Here is a 16,674-nt window from a genome sequence, read left to right as displayed (position 1 = left end):
AACAGATGACAGATTGCACAGCTGTTCCTGCTTCACTCAACCGTTTGTTAGATATGTAATACCATGTCGCTAACTGTATTTGTGTGTTCTATGTTCTACATTACAGACAAACAGGAACCCAACAGTGAGTTATCTTTCTTCACTTTCTTTTTAAAATGTGTTTATACATCAACCCCACACACCAATGCACTCTCCCTAACATACGCTGTTGCATGACATTTAAGAGGGAAACATGTATTTTTCTGTGAACGTCCAGAAGTGTCTTTGTGTATATTACTGTAAATGAATGACAGGAATAGGCAAAAGAGGTCGTGCCTTCGATTTGCAAAATTTCCACAGGGACTTGAATGTGTGGCAGTGCAGCTTAGACAGGTTACTAGGATACGCATGAATGAGTTTTCTGATCAGTCTAAACAAATCTTTCTGAATGTAACTATCATAGCTGCATATGCGATACACAGTAATATGATGGGCGTTGCTGCTGACCACGTGTTGTTCCGTAAAGATCTGTTCCCATACTGCATATTGTCTGAACACCTTGTTGACTCACTGCCTTCTCCCATTTAAATCCACCTAATTTTTTGAGACTCAATTTTCATTTAATTTATCTTGAGTCACGCGATCGCTGTGACTCATTCCACCCCCCCTTTGTGTACTTTTTAATTCCTCTGAGCTCAAGTTGCTGACTCACCCATCGCAACCGAACATCCGTTCTCACGTGCTTCTTTCTTCCTATTTTGCCGCTTCAGCATATCCTGCCGTTGTTACTTGGTTTTGACTGAAGCCAGTGCGGGGAAGAGCTGGTATTTAGAAGAGATCAATGAGAGGAAAACAAAGATACTGGATGATCTTGCAGTAAACAATCCCATCTGTCTGATTTCTTTACTCATATTTGAATTTAGACAACACATTCTGCATTGATTACGTATCTGGTCCTTTCTCCTTTATAGTGAATTCAGAGGTCTTCATTTCGCTATTCAATATTTGATTAAGTTTGCCTCAAATGGCCAGGCAATGCACCTTTATCAAACCTTGAATACTAGACAAAGTATATGTACTGTGAAGTGTACTTGACTGCTGTTAGGTGTGTCGAGCCTTCATTAGATCAGAAAGAGGAACCACCTAGTATTTAGGCAGTTGAATCAGTTTACTCTTAATCAATTGTTAGCTGTGCTTTTACACGTAACGGTGTATTTTGGATGTACTTTAACTAGTACTTCTGAGTGTAAAGGATTTCTGTCATCATGGCGTTGCAGGTTTGAGGTGTGCATTTGTTCGTGTGCCTTTAACAGACTGACACAGCAGGAAACCTATCCAGATCGGTGTTGTCATAGTAACTGGGTTACAGGCTCAGACAGATCCTGTCCCAGTGAATGCTTTTTGGGGTCTGAATGGTTGGGTGGGCGACTGAGATGGATTGCAGAAAATGCTGCAACAAGATGATGCCTCTCACACATTTATATTGTAATTTATACTGAGCGTTCCATTCTCTTTTAGTAGCATTTACTAGTATTCAACCCAGTGTATTCACATTATATCTTTTGTTTGTTTGCACAGAGGCCAGGTCCGGATCTTTGGCAGCCATCCTGAGTACAGTTGGGGTAACTGTAGTGGGAGCAATTGTTGGATACTACACCTACCAGAAGAAGAAACTGTGCTTCAAAAATAGACAAGGTAATTATCCTACATTTTTATTTATTTTTTCCACAGCCAATACCCATAATTGGCACAGCGATGATAATTACAATTAGAGACGAGAAACATTAACATGCTCAGAAAATCCCCCGTGGTTGCACTTGATTTGTTGTCGATTAATTAAGTGCTTGTGTGAAATCCAAATGGCCATGTGAGGGTTTGTCTGCTACCTTTTTTTTTTTTTCTTCCGTCTGTGTGTTTCAGTCTATCTGACTTTGTCGATCTTTGATTTTTAGAAGCGGATCCAGAAGTTGCACGTAAAGCCGATACCACAGAGGCTCAGTCGGATCCCCAGGGTAGGACACAAAAATACAGATACACAAGATAGAATCACAAACACAGATCAAACCCACTTGTTATTTTGTAATATCTTGACTTGTCTTTTTCCTGTTTGCAGTCCTTAGTAACCTGCTGAAATCCTCCTAGACCGGCAATGAGCACAAGACTGCCTGGCCCCACTACTGGCAAGCATAATGGCAAATCTCACTGTTAAGCTCTATCTTCTTAGAGGAGCTAAATTACTGTGAGGCCCCGGAGTTGGGCTCTGTGTATGTGTGTGTGGGTGTGGTTGTGTGTCTCGGTATGTTTGATTTTCTATGTTTGCGTGTTTGTGTGAGCCAAAGTGTCTGTATACGCGAGTGTGAGGATTAGTTCTCGTGTGTGTGTGTGTGTGTACACACGTGGGGTATGTGAACTTTTAGGGTTTAATCATACAACATAACAATTTATCAAAATCGTTGGACAAACTTCTACTTGTGTGGTCATTAAAGATTCAATGCCAATCAAACATAAAATGGCATAAATTAAAGAACTACCTTTTTTCTATTTCCATTTTTACCGCTACTATCCAGTTCTAGTAAATCCGTGTGAATGTAAACCAGTGACAGTTATTGGTGTTGTTGATAATCATCAATGTTAAAGCCACACCTATGATTTTGAAAGTCCACTGACAACCACTTAATTAAAAAAAAGAATAATCTGTTAGCAGAGCCAAATGCAAGATGGATGGAAATCGGGGCGCTTCAATAACTAACGCTGTGTATATGGTGCCGAGGGGAAATAGTACAGGATGAATTGTAGGAAAAGCTACATGGTCCAAAGTATGTTCCTTAGACCAGTGATGTCACTGAGTGTGATTGTGTGTCTATTCTTTGGGTGGCGAAGGGACTTTTTAGATTTAAGTCCTGTCAGGTGACGACCACTTCTCTTTAGTCAGTTCAATAAATCACAGTAAAATAGTGAAATTTCCAACTAACAAAAGTGAAATCCTTACGAAAATCAAAACTCTGTTTATTCATTGCAAATTGATCAAAAAATCAAACACATTTGACAATGCTATATGAACAAGTGGAGTAGAGTCTAGTACAACCTTGTTTCTGTCAATGGATGAATGTTCACTTGATATATCGGCAAATTCAACAGCAGTCGTGTTGTATTGTATTAGACAATGTTCTGATGTATTATGTGGCAGTCTAGTTGTGATGCAGTAATTTATCCTCTCTAGTGCCTTTCACTGAGCCTGGCTTGACCAATTGACTGACACACAGGGACGAGAGCTCGGACAACACAAGTTAAAACATTTGTCGAATGTATTAAAATATTTAGAGGCCATTGAGGAATGTAAGATCTTGATTAATTATTTTAGGTGGTTGAAAAGCCTCTCTGTGGACATCTACGTGAAACTTACATTATTCCTATAGCTGCGGTTAATGGGCTATTTACTGTTGTACTTCAAGTGCATTTTTTTTCAAACAATATCACATACAAACTCTTTAAACAGCCTCACATTTCAGCCATGACAATAATCCTCTCTGTGTGTCTGCTTTGATCAAGCCAGAGGCTGTCAGTGTTTTTTTTTTTAATTGTCCTTAAATCAACCTCCATTCACTTGTGATTTTATATGCATTTTACTTCTGGCAGTGGTTGATTATTGTGAAATGCCTCAGAAGCAGCGCTAGTGCTTTAATAAAAAAAAAAAGGCCAACAGTTACTTTTTTGCTGTAGCACTAAAAAAAACATTAACTTCTGAATGTCTTTTTGTTGCCTTGCAGTTTTGTACTTGCTCTGCTCCCTTTACATTTCCAAATAGGGTTGCACAGTGCTGCAGCTCATGTAAAGTGTTTTACTCGTTAAGCACTATATAACTGCAATACAGGACAGAGACTGTTTCTAACAGCCTAGCCTCAAACCGAAAATGATTAATTGTCTGTGATGTCACTATTGATTAATCCTACTGTGCAGACTGTGGGCTGGACTCTGGCTGAAAGCTCTGAATGAAATGCCTTCTTTAACCTTTGATAGAGCTACACTTTTTAACTAAAAAGAGGAAAGTGTGTCTTAAATCTCTCACTGCATCTCCTACAACGGCATGGAGTGATGAAGCACAAAATACCCACTAAATAACAGTAAACGCTTTCAGATGTTGCCTTCAAAACACGACATCCTCCTTTCCGTTTAGTACCGTTTGTGCTCTAATAAGTGCACATGGAATCAATAAAGCAGTGTGCTGCGGGTCACATTCAGAGACCTTAAAGGAGACTGAAGCAACAATACAGCCCATAAAATGGCACAAGGAATGCTTGTGTTTTGAGCATTATGGTCCAGTCTACATTTAGTCCCAAGCTGTCACATTCCTTGTAAACACAAAACCAGAATGTAAAACCTAGAAAATTGTAAACTTATTGGGTCCCAAAGTGCACTTCCAAAAAGATGCTAGGGCCTCACCGTGGCACTGACCAGTCCTGCCTTACAACATCCCAGAGAGGAAAGCAGAGAAGATACGTCATCATGAAAGCTTAAACAATGAAACAAGCAGAGGTGTTTTGCAGGTGATTTTAATAACAATTTCTATGGGAGAAGCACTTTCCTATCCTGTATACGTCTTGATTTATTAAACATGTTAGACAATTCCTATTTGATTTAGCTAAGTGACTCTTGCTTTTTTATTTAAAGTGTTTTAAGTTTCCGTTATGAACTGTTTTTTTTTTTCTTTTCTTTTTCATCCGGCACTTGTGTTGTTCATCTGGAATTGTGTAAATAATGTTTTAGGAGTCAATAAACAGTTTTCGTGGGAACATGTGTTTTAATTGAAGTGCATTCCATAGTAGTTCTATAGTTGTAATTGTATAACATAATTGCTTGAGTTTGCATCATCATCATCAATATGAAACCAAAGCAAAGGCGGGGTGAGATCTTAGCTTTTTAAAATTAAAAGACTTTTCTTGTGCGCATTTACTCCACACATGAACGCCAATGCGGTTGTGCGCTTCGTGGCCCGTCATTACGGTGGAGTCAGGCTGTCGGGGAAGGAGATGGGCCTCAATTCTTTTAACTTTATGAGTCAATCCGCTGTGCAGGTATGAGGTAAGTTCATCCAAGGGTTTGCCTTTGTGCATTTTAAACCACAGCACGTGCGATGTATTTTTAACCGAACAGCCGAATGAGCCACGAGCAGTGAACGACGTGTCAAACCAGTGTCGAGCTGTTTTGTGTGGCACCTTTTGTAGTTTAACACTCGCAAATGTGTATTATTTGTTGGAGTTAAAACACAGCTTTTCAATCCTGCCCGCTGACAGTTCAGTTCAGGACTGCTGTCAACTCAGAAAACACTCGGATTCGTGTGGTCAACTCAGCAGAAGCTTACATTTTAGTACACGTATATTCTGACATTTACGGTATTAGACACGTACCCGGAATAAAGGCCATTTAAATCATAGATTTATACAAAAGCTGGATGTCTCGTCCGCGTTGCCGGCCAACGGAGTCGAACGAGCGCACATGGCGGCCATCTTGGTACGGGCAGCTCGCTCACCATAACATTGTGTTGGTAGTGATACATGTACCTTTTTAAATAACCATAACTTGCTCAATCAATTTTCAACCGATTTTTAAACGGTTTGGTTTGTTATGAACGTCAGATATTGTTTGGATGGAAATGAAAATAAGTCCAAAATATGATTGATTGGTGTTCGGGACATCTTTTAATCTCCCATTACAAGTTTTAAATATTTTTACAGAACAAATCTGGGTACTTAAATATTTTTAGTTCCCAAAAATGCTATCATACACCTAAAACCTAATAACATATATAATTACACACCTAACATCTGGCAATGAGTTCCATATTAACCTTCCGAAAAATGAAAAAACGTACACTTTGAAAAATGTGCATGTACGCCACTCCCCTCATCATCTTAAATATTACACCATTCAATCATTGGTTACATTATGAAACATGTAGTACATTGTTACTTTTTAATCATTCTATTCCAAATTGATAAAGAACGTAGCAAGTCATTATCTGCTATCTCCACTGTAACAACCTTCTTGATCCTCACCACTCAGGCTTGAAGGCGGGCCATTCCACAGAGACTGCTCCACACTGCTAGAGCTGCCTCTCTCTCCTCTGTCCTCATCCTTCTGGACCTTTCTTCTGCATTTGACACCTAATTTCCTCCCTTCAGGAACTTGGTTTCTCAGGCTCTGCTCTCTCCCTTCTCTCATCCTACCCTGATGGCCGCACCTACCGGGTAACCTAGAGAGGATCTGTGTCGCAACCTTGTCCTTTTACTACTGAAGTTCCTCAGGGTTCCGTCATGGGTTCCCTTCCTCTTCTCTCTCTCCTCCAACTCTCTCGCCTCCGTCATTCGCTCGCATGACTTCTCCTACCACAGCTGTGCCGATGACACCCAACTAATTCTCTACCTTCCCTCACCTCGGACACTAAGGTGGCGGCACGGATCTCTGCCTGTCTGACTGACATCTCTCATCGCTGGTTACCAGTGGCATGCCCGCATCCAGTTCAAAACATTGGTGCTCACGTACCGTGCAGTGAATGGATCGGGTCCAGTCTACATTCAGGACATAGTCAAACCCTACATCCCAACCCGCACAACACGCTCTGCGTCTGCCGAACTGTCTGTTCCTCCCTCACTTATAGCAAAACACTTGACGAGGTCTTGTTAACACGTTGAAAACGTGTTAATGTATCAATCCGTAAACTTTAAGCACCTATATATAATAATGGACCTTTTATTTTAAATCCCTACCAGACGGCGTAGTTGATAAAAGCAGACCTATTTGTAACCACTGCGAACTGGAATTATCTTATCTTATGTGACGCCCCATCCCTGAAAGAACGTGATCCAAATTGGAATCCCGGTTGGGGTTATTCTGCACAAATTCAGCCGAACAACTTCTCTCGTTTTGGTAGATTTAGCTTTTGCAAAGGCAGGAGCAGTCCTGGCAGCACGCAGGCCGAAAGAACAACTGAACTTACATCAGGAAGAACATCATGTTTTGTACTTGTTGTTAGATATAGAAGAAAAGATTTCTATTGGCCCTTAACTGGCGTTGAGGAGGAGCAGGTCATCCCGCCGCAACACGAGATCTAATCATATCCAATGTGTGGTCTCCTTACATTAATTTAAACATTACAAACAAAGCATGAGTGTTGTATGGTGCTTGGTGTGTCTCTAACTTATCCTTATCAGACCTGTGTCTGCCTAGCACGTTCTGCTTTGCCCTCTGACCTTGCACTCCTCAAGACAGTGACTCCCTAAATGAGCACTATGAAAGAGCTTTCGATTATCACCACCATCTCCATAAAATGGTGACACTACATTTAAAGGCCTTACACAGCATTGATACAGCCAACTGGCTACCCAAAAACCACATGTACTTATGGGGCTTTTTCTTTGGAGAAATCTCCAAATCTGTACAGTAAAAATACATCATTTTCAGCATACTAGTAGTCGGAGATGGCCTTAACACAAGTACATTGGTCATGGTCTGGAACTATTGAGAATTATGTTTTATTGCAGTTTCAATGTGGAGAAATTGTGTTTTTTAATTAAAAAAATTACATTTCTCCGAATCTCTAAATTTGAAGAGTAAAAATACTTAATGATTGTACAAGTGTAGTCAAAGAGGTCCTGTAGACTCATACTTCTACCATTGTCCGGAATTTGTACTTTGTCCATTGTGCTTTATTCCGGTTACGTGTTTATTACCATAAATGTCAGCATATACGTGCACTAAAATTCAAGCGTCTGCTGAGTTGACCACGGGAATCGGAGTGTTGAGAAATGGTGTTTTTTGAACTTGCAAAATAAGGCATTTACTTTTTCTCCAAATCTGTAAAGTAAAAATATTTCATTTTTACAATAGTAGTCAGATATGTCCTCAACACATGCATGTTAATCTTTGAATGGAATTATTGAGAAAAATGTTTTTTTTATTGCAGTTTATACTAATTTCTATTGACAATTCCTAATGTTTTCATTGGGGTCTAATCAGCTAGTTAACGTCCGCCTCTTTTCGCCCCTTTTTGCCCCTTTGTATGTTTTGCTAAAGAAGCACAGAACAGACAAACCAAACACCTCTTCCAAAAACCATACTATAGGATATGCCTGAACAAGAATTGTTGTGTCCCAATTCAGTACAGTCCTAGTTTATCCTGCTGTATTTTGCAGTATGCATGCAAGTAGGCTTTTCTGGATGGTTTGAACCCCAATACTGTGGCAGCAGATACTTCAGCAAGCTGGTATGAATGTGAATGGCTATAATTTTAGAAAGAGTTAATATGTCTCAACTGAATAAATACAACAGAACATGCTTTGTTTGCTATTTGGAACAGAACTCCTTGCCCTAGAGAGGTCCTTTCATGTTCTTACAACACCTATATGTCACTGTAGTGTTAATTGGTCACAATCGGCCAACGTCTTGATCCAGGCATCTAATTCCCACACACTGCTCAAGCCTCTCCAAATTGTTGTATGTTGTCAAATTACATTTTAAATCTTTTACTCTAAGGTCCTTACTATTGGCACATCTTCTCCTCCCCCTGCTCCTGGTAGCATGTAGAGATGTCACAGAAAAGAAGGTCGACAGGAAGCCCAACTTCGTTCTGATGATGGTGGACGACCTTGGAATTGGGGATGTCGGATGCTACGGTAACGACACCGTCAGGTCAGTCCTAAAAAATCCGTGATGAGCGCTTTCATTGTGTTGAAAGGTGTGTTTGGCTAACACACGCCACACTCGCCTACACTCAGCCTCAGCTGAGCGAAAAGTGAATAACACGATTTAGAGCCCATTGCTTTTCTAACCTTGCAGGTGTAATTGCTAAAATGAATTATGCTCTCAATCTATTTAGTGTGTCACAGTCCCTCCAGTGAGCCGGCATGTTGAATGCCAAGACTCCGTCCCGCTTAACTAGATCAGGGCCATGATGAATGTTGTTATTTACGCCGGAGTTCACCCTGCCACGACGTGTGAAATGGCTGCTGGGATAAGGACCCACACAGCAGACGAGAACACCTTTCTAGTTAACATGGACTTTTATCATCATCACAGCCAGCGTATGACTCCATTTCAGGTATTTTGTTGCGTCTGTGGCGAGTCTTAATCTGATGCCATTTGTTGCCTTATTGTGCATGCCTCTGTCCTATCTATTCAACTACACCCATTTACACCCGCCGTGTCCCCCGCAGGACTCCCAACATAGACAGACTTGCCTCTGAAGGGGTCAAGTTGACTCAGCACATCGCCGCCGCTCCCCTGTGCACCCCGAGCCGGGCCGCTTTCGTGACGGGGCGCTACGCGCTCCGCTCAGGTAACGCAGTTGGTGCAGAAAGAGGCACCTGGGTCGCATTGGCGCAGCAATGTTTGACAGCGTTTCCCACAAGTCCTCATTTGCTTGATCTTCTTCGTCTGTGTGTCTGTCGACTAGGGCTGGCGAGCGCAGGCAGCGTGCAGGTGCTGCTGTTCCTCGGGGGTTCAGGGGGGCTGCCGTCTACTGAGACCACCTTTGCTAAGAGGCTGCAGCTAAGCGGATACGCCACCGGCCTAGTAGGTAATATGACTTAAGGTCGTAATTGACTCTGGGCTACGTAACGCAACAACATGGGGAGGAAATTTGAGATGCAGTCAGGTGCATCGACGTTTGACACGTCTGTGGTTTTGCGTGTGGTATTTACTCCGCTGAGCCCCAAGTCACAGGAGTCTCAGGTGTTTGTAAGATGTTGAAATGAAACCATTTGGCAAAATGACACGCTGGTGTGTATTCCTATTGCGAGTCCGGTGCATTTAGCTCTCTCTGTTTGTCTCGACAGGTAAGTGGCACTTGGGTGTGAACTGTGAAAAGAGAGGGGACCATTGCCACCATCCAAACCAGCATGGCTTCAGCTATTTCTACGGCCTGCCGTTCACTTTGTTCAACGACTGTGTGCCCGGAGAAGGGAGTGATATCATGGAAGGTATCCAGCATACACTTGGAAATCTGACCGTGATGCTTGGAGTTGGACTTTTGTCACTGGTACGTTTTATTATTTGAAGGTTTTCAGTTCGGCTGTTTCTCCCTACAAATGATCACACATCTAAAAAAGATATTTTTATTATTATGAGAAAAAGAAGGAAGCCAGAAGGAGATACTGTGCAATACATTTTGATTGCCAAACCGAGGGGGAAAAAAAGGAGTTGCTGTGCCATTTGGCCAAAAGCAAAATAATAATGTCATCAAGAAGACATGAAAAAATAGAACAAAAGCTGCAATTGTGAAATTGTTCCGGCAGCCAGTAAACGTGTTTGATGGGAAAGCAAATTCATATGAAAACTGAAACTGAACTTAGTAGGTCCCTGAAGGATAATTAGTAAACAGCCACAGGCAAAACCCAGTTTGATGACAGGAAAAGTGAGTTGGTACAAAATAAAAAATTGAAGAACAATTTAGAGTGACTAATATGAGGGACTCTATCTAAATACTCTACGTTTTAAACAAAGTACACAGTGTACTATAGATTTAAACGCCTCTTTAGTAACGGTCTGTGACGCCATCTAGTGGCAGCTTCATGGAACTGTAGCCAGAGACAATAATACAAAGTGTCCTGGTACCTCAATATTACTCCTGCAGCACAATACCGTGCAGCAGTCCTGCTTCTGCAGTGATGAAGATAATAATGTCAAATGTTATTGAGACATGATCAGACGGGTGTTCATCAACATTAGTATTTTTTCAGGTTTTTTAATAACCGTGACATATTTATAGGAAGTGTATATACTGTAACTTCACTTAACTTTTTATATAGTGTTTTTATTTTTTTCAACCTTTTTAATGATTATGGTTTTAAATACATAATCTAACTCCTCTGGATTTCTGAATTGCATACAGTATCTGTGTACAGAATGGCAGTGGTTTGATTTGTGTGAGCGTTGTTTCTAAACGGCCGCGGGACGTGTGTGTGTGCACGCCTTATGTGTGTTTTCAGGTGTGTGTCCGTGTGTGTGGCCTCCTTGAAGTCAGACTGGGGCTGCTGGTAGCGCTCGTCCTCCTCAGTACCCTAACAGCCGCAGTGTGGTATATACCCTTTAAACACCTGCGGACATGGAACTGCATCCTCATGAGAAACCAAGAAGTGATCGAACAGCCGATGACAGTGGAGACACTGCCAGACAGGTTGCTGAAAGAAGCACAGAACTTTATAAAGAGGTACGTAGTTGTGTGTAAAACAGAAAATGGCATCAAAAGCATAAACCCGAGAGCATTTCTCTGCACCAGGACAGTACATGTGGGATTTACTCGACACACGTCCATATGTGGCGCATTGATGCGTTTGGTATCTGATGTGGTTGTTTGTTCTCGGACATCACTGCAGGTAATTGCCCCCCCAACCGATAAGCAATGTCAGAGATTTAAAAAAAAAAACGTCCTTGGTCTCCTCCTCAGGAATGTCGATCATCCGTTCCTCCTCTTCTTCTCGTTGGCCCATATCCACACGCCGCTCTTCAAAACACCCGCCTTTGCTGGCAAAAGTCGCCATGGTCGCTACGGCGATAACTTGGAGGAAGTGGACTGGATGATCGGTGAGTATATTTTGGCCTCGCGTTGCTAAACATTACATCCCAGGCTCTGGTTCGAGAGCGGCCCGATTCTCCTTCCACCACCCAGTGCAACATTTGACAAAGGTGCAAAAATACCACCGTTAGCGGGTTCTATATATACACAATACTCCATATACGTGCCAGGGTCATACTTTGACCCTGTCCGAACAATTGCTATTTGTGCGTGGAGGTTGAACTCCAACCATCTCTGATGCTGTATCCACATGTTCTCAGGTAAGATTACGGAGACGGTGGACTCACTCGGCCTCGCCAACAACACTCTGATGTACTTTACATCAGACCATGGTGGACACATCGAGGACGCTGATTCCACCATCGGCCAGAAAGGAGGCTGGAACGGCATTTATAAAGGTAGGCGTCAACACACGCTGTTCTGACAGCCAGGGTTACACACAGTTACACGATGTGCACCGCATTCACTGCTACGTGTTGTGTGTCCTGATGACTCCCCTTGTAGGTGGGAAAGCTATGGGAGGCTGGGAAGGGGGGATCAGGGTGCCGGGTATTTTCCGCTGGCCTGGCAGACTGGCAGCTGGAAGAGTAGTGGACGAACCCACTAGCCTCATGGACCTGTATCCAACACTGAAATATTTGGCCGAAGACACACAACCAGACAGGTAAAGATTACGAGAGCTTTTCTTTGTTTTGTGTGCGATCTCATTCAATGAGTCATATTTCAGGGGAAGAATTAGCCATACTTCATTAATAGGAAGTAAAGGTTTAAAGTCTCCTGCCTCTCTCTGCGTGAACTGTTGTGGTAATGCTCCCCCTCCGCTTGATTTTAAGCACATTTGTATTTGTCCCTTTCTCTTCATTGCACCCCCCCAGACAATCAGATGGCTTTAACCTAATGCCCCTGTTGGAGGGAAAGGTCGAGCGATCCGACCATGAATTCATGTTCCACTACTGTGGAATCTACCTGAATGCAGTACGCTGGCACCCTGCTGGAAGTAAGTTCACACATATACTCATATATATATATATATATATATATATATATATATATATATATATATATATATATATATATATATAAATATTGTTCAGTACTATAAGATCTGCTGTTTCATTGTGCAGAATAAGCCATCATGTATTGCATTTATTACAATATGTTTAAGAGCAAATGAGCGTAGTGAGACTAAAAGGGGACACATCATGAAAACCCACAGACCGTGAAGTAATTAATCCTAATTAAGTCAGTTATTTGTGGGCAGGTTTAAGAAGCCATTCAGATTGGCCTCCCTTTCACGTGTCACATGCAGGCTGATCCTAATGAATTACAACTTCGAGAGTCACAAAAGCCAGACAGAAACAAATTAGGTAAAAAATCCAGAACGGGTTCGGGTTGTTTACCCTGTGGCAGTAGATTCTGTTAACACGTGAATGCTCACACCCGGTTTGTTTGTTTCCATCCAGCTGACTCGGTCTTCAAGGCGCATTTTTTCACCCCTAACTTTTCTCCCCCGGGAGCCGGCGGCTGCTACGACACCAAGATCTGCTTGTGTCACGGGGGACACGTGACGCACCACAACCCGCCGCTGCTGTTCGACCTTTCCCGCGACCCCTCCGAGTCCCGCCCGCTGACCCCCGACGCCGAGCCGCGATATGCCGAAATCCTCGAGCAGACCACCGGAGCTGTGCGGAGGCACAGAGACACCCTCGCAAAGCGGCAGCTGTCCGAGGGCCCTCCTCCGCTCGCACAGGCCCAACGCGTCCGCAGCCAGATGACGTTGGACCGGATTCTGTGGAGACCCTGGCTCCAGCCCTGCTGTGGGACTTTTCCCTTCTGCGGCTGCAAAGAAGACACTGCGGGCATTTAAGTGGCAATACTTGTGTCCGTCCTTAGTGTTTTCAACGTGAGCGAAAATGATGGCGTTTCTTACGGCGCTTGAAGTTCTCAGATTTATGTGTATATTTGCTTTTTGTTTGTACACAGTAAAGTAAAACTGTAACACATGGATGTCTTTAAGATGCTAATTCCAAAGCATTACAACGATTGAATCAGTAGGCTATCGGCTCAATCGCCAGTTTGTCATCTCTTTTGACAATAGAGGTAATAGAAATATTTGTGTCCATTTTGACTAATAAACGTATGAATCTTCACAACACACGACAACACACCCAAAAGTCTAGCGTGAAAGGATCATGGAGTGATGAGGTTAGTTAAGCATGAATTTTTTTTTTTAACTTTTTTTTTTTCCATGCAATGGCCCACTACAAACCAGTTGAGAAACACTGATTTAACTGTTTGCCTTTAGAGGGCAGTGTCTGACTGATTGGAGGAAAGTTAGCTGTGCTTTGTGTTTGAGAGGGACTCAGAGGGGGGGGTGGAGGGCTCTGTGGTATTAATTATGTCTAAATAGCAGCATTATATGCATTCTCAGAGAAACACAGTCTCAGCTACACAAATACATAAGCATGGGAAGCACATAGCATTTGGACATTGCTGGTCAAGTATGATATTGCATCAGTAAACTTTACCTGGTTAGAAATGGAATCTCTCCCCTTGTGCATCATTGTTTTAAACTTTTGAGATTAGAATAATACCTCCCAGTAATCATCTTTTTTACTTTTTCAGTAGCAGCTTTTCTGTCCTTGTTTCCTATTTTGTTTCTCAAAAATTGGTACAATGGTACAATTTCTTCCTTCATTTCTTATTTATCCAAATTGTTGTTTGGCTCACAGTAAGATATCTTTTTGAGCTCAGAAAAAGGAATTTCAAATTCACTCTCTTCTCAGTCAGGATTGCTCAAAGACACCGAGGCAGAGAGAGTGTTGTCGGCCACCTTTGACCAAAAGGACACCCTGTGGCCCCTCTTCATTTATAAAAGACTGTCTGAACTTTTCTATAATCAGTATCATCAGCGCTTGTCTCCCTCCAGCAGTGGCTGTCTGTCAAATCATCAAAGGTCTTCAATAGTTCCTTTTCCTTCCATCCTCAGGAGGGTAATTTCATCATTATCATTGTCAATGTAATCATTGCCATCACAGACATAGTATTTACTTTTCCCCCTCTAGCAGAGACCCTTATATCAAACCCTCAGCAAGTTCGTTACATAATAGTCACTCCATTATATCTCCAACAGTAAATCATGCAGTCGTCCATGCATAATGACATTTGGCTGTACGTCAAAGTTAATGATGGCTGGTGAGATATAATGTTACTAGCTGTACATAACATCACACACACACACACACACACACACACATAATCGTGCACACGTAACCGCGCGGAAGCATTGCATGTGTGCACAGACCTTAAGACACACATTTAGGTGCACACACATGCACACAGTATATCATGTTTGGAACAGATCAGTGAATTTCTGTAAAGGTCAGTGTTTCGGGAGACGCTATAACGTATTTTTACAACCATCTTACACACATACAGCATGAAAATATGTGAATATTTATTGCATCTGTATATCTACATATGCATTGTTCTAATTTAGTTGTGGGTTTGGACCTTTGGTTTGACTTATACTAGGAATAGGGTTCATTATCGAAGCAGAAAAGGATTTTCATATTAACAGAATATCTTTGCTGTGTCTGTCTTTGCAGTTAGATTTTACTTCCTTTTAAATAGCAACGTGAAGCTGAGACGATGTTTGTTGAATCTACTACTTGGATAATATGAAGCATACATGATACCTACCCTGACACTGACATTACAGGTCAAGTACCACAATCATTTTCTTGGTCAAGTTGTGTAAGGTTTTGTTTTTGAAAGTAACCTCTTGTCATATTCTACCGTACTTTCAAACTGATTTGTTTGTTCTGAAGTGCTGCCTCACTGTTGTGCATTTTGTAACTCAATTAGTTCCTGCCTAATAATAAAAATGAGTAAAAGGATGGCTCTGAGAAGATTGATACCACCCTCTCGTCAGTGCTTTAGTGGGGACATGTAATGATGAACCTAATTGAACGTAGTGCTTGTGCACATACATTTGAGTACAGCCTCTAATTAGAGGAACACTTCATTAGTCATTCAAAACGAGTTTTGTTTTTGAATCAAGCTGCCAAAAAAAAGGAAGGAAAGTGAATTTCTAAAAAGTGCACGTCCAACAAAGGTACTATTGCAAAACAGAGAATTTAAACGTGTTCTAGTGAGAAAAGGATGGACCTTTAAATTAGGATTATGTCTTCATTAAGTGTTAAACTGTAGCTGGGAGGCAAATCTTGTTTAGAATAAAGGATGGTAGGAGCTAAACAGATTCACTCCCAATTTAAAGCCCAATTACACTTCTTAAGCTCGGAAGTTATCAGTTTGTTGAGTGTGTTTTATTGAGAGTCAAAGTTGTCAGTTTGAACCAGACTAGTTGGGGTCGTGCACTGATCTCATCCAACTGTGCAAAAGAAAATGCAAAACCCTTTTAATTCAACTAACAACCTGTCCATTTTGAGAGTACATCACATGCCTGTTCAGCCCCAGCAGTGTCATAATACGAACATTCAAAAGATAATTGGAGAGGAACGAAACATAGTTGCTTTGGCTGTGTACATGAAAACGAGGGCAGAGTTGCTCTGTTTGGCAGAGGTTCTCTTAAAAACACCACTGACCTCTGTGGTAAAGCCATCAGATAGCATTAGAATCTAAACACTTCGTGCCCGACAAGGAGCACCCTCTTTGCCCTCTTTCATGCCTTTTATCATTTCCTCAAAATTAAAGCTAACCGTAACGGCAATGGTTTGAAAAGCCCAGGGCCGTGACCATGAAACTTATTAAGCAGAGTGTTAATAGCTCTGTGAATTAAGGGGGAAAAGATTTTTACAAATGCAACCTCTCATTGAATGCAACCCTGGACATAATATATTCAACATATCCGCTACCTAATTCTCTAACTGAGCCTGAGAAACCAGTCCAAGAACAACATTACTCCATCAAAAAATATGTTTCTCATTTTGGTAAATATAATTGGAGAAATGGTGAGGAAAGTCTGGAGCTGAAACTCTTCCGTTCCTTTCTGTCACTGTGCATTAATAAAAGTGTTACTTATTTTGTTTGCGAGTGCTGACTTCAAAAGAGCCGGGTGTTTCTTCACTCTGAAGAACAGCTGGGTTGAGCGGACCTGTTCTTTT

General features: G+C 41.7%; 2 protein-coding genes across 4 annotated transcripts; both read left to right on the top strand.

Moving 5' to 3' along the window:
* The first annotated feature begins 8 nt into the window (after positions 1 to 8).
* Positions 9 to 4,769, top strand: LOC134132825 (CD99 antigen-like protein 2). 2 transcript variants are annotated; one of them, XM_062565099.1, is made up of 4 exons: positions 9 to 124; positions 1,558 to 1,674; positions 1,932 to 1,991; positions 2,093 to 4,769. In XM_062565099.1, exons 1-4 carry the CDS (start codon positions 64 to 66, stop codon positions 2,119 to 2,121), a joined length of 267 nt encoding a protein of 88 aa, XP_062421083.1. In that variant the 5' UTR covers positions 9 to 63; the 3' UTR covers positions 2,122 to 4,769. The 2 variants fall into 2 exon arrangements, 1 of the variants encoding a protein (XP_062421083.1); XR_009957007.1 differs by lacking the exon at positions 9 to 124 and adding an exon at positions 193 to 1,464.
* Positions 4,770 to 4,942: 173 nt separating this feature from the next.
* On the top strand, positions 4,943 to 13,703 carry arsh (arylsulfatase H). 2 transcript variants are annotated; one of them, XM_037489212.2, is made up of 11 exons: positions 4,943 to 5,058; positions 8,553 to 8,664; positions 9,189 to 9,310; positions 9,428 to 9,550; positions 9,810 to 10,012; positions 10,962 to 11,182; positions 11,420 to 11,556; positions 11,809 to 11,946; positions 12,053 to 12,212; positions 12,424 to 12,545; positions 13,012 to 13,703. In XM_037489212.2, the coding sequence occupies exons 2-11, from the start codon at positions 8,606 to 8,608 to the stop codon at positions 13,413 to 13,415; spliced, it is 1,689 nt and encodes a 562-aa protein (XP_037345109.2). In that variant the 5' UTR covers positions 4,943 to 5,058; positions 8,553 to 8,605; the 3' UTR covers positions 13,416 to 13,703. The 2 variants fall into 2 exon arrangements, with proteins under 2 accessions (XP_037345109.2, XP_037345108.2); XM_037489211.2 differs by having other exon boundaries at positions 8,509 to 8,664.
* Positions 13,704 to 16,674: the final 2,971 nt, after the last annotated feature.

The sequence above is a fragment of the Pungitius pungitius genome, chromosome 10, assembly GCF_949316345.1.
Source record: "Pungitius pungitius chromosome 10, fPunPun2.1, whole genome shotgun sequence".
NCBI lineage: Eukaryota > Metazoa > Chordata > Actinopteri > Perciformes > Gasterosteidae > Pungitius > Pungitius pungitius.
The sequence above is the reverse complement of the archived record's forward strand: the minus strand, read 5'-3'. Positions and strand labels throughout refer to the sequence as shown.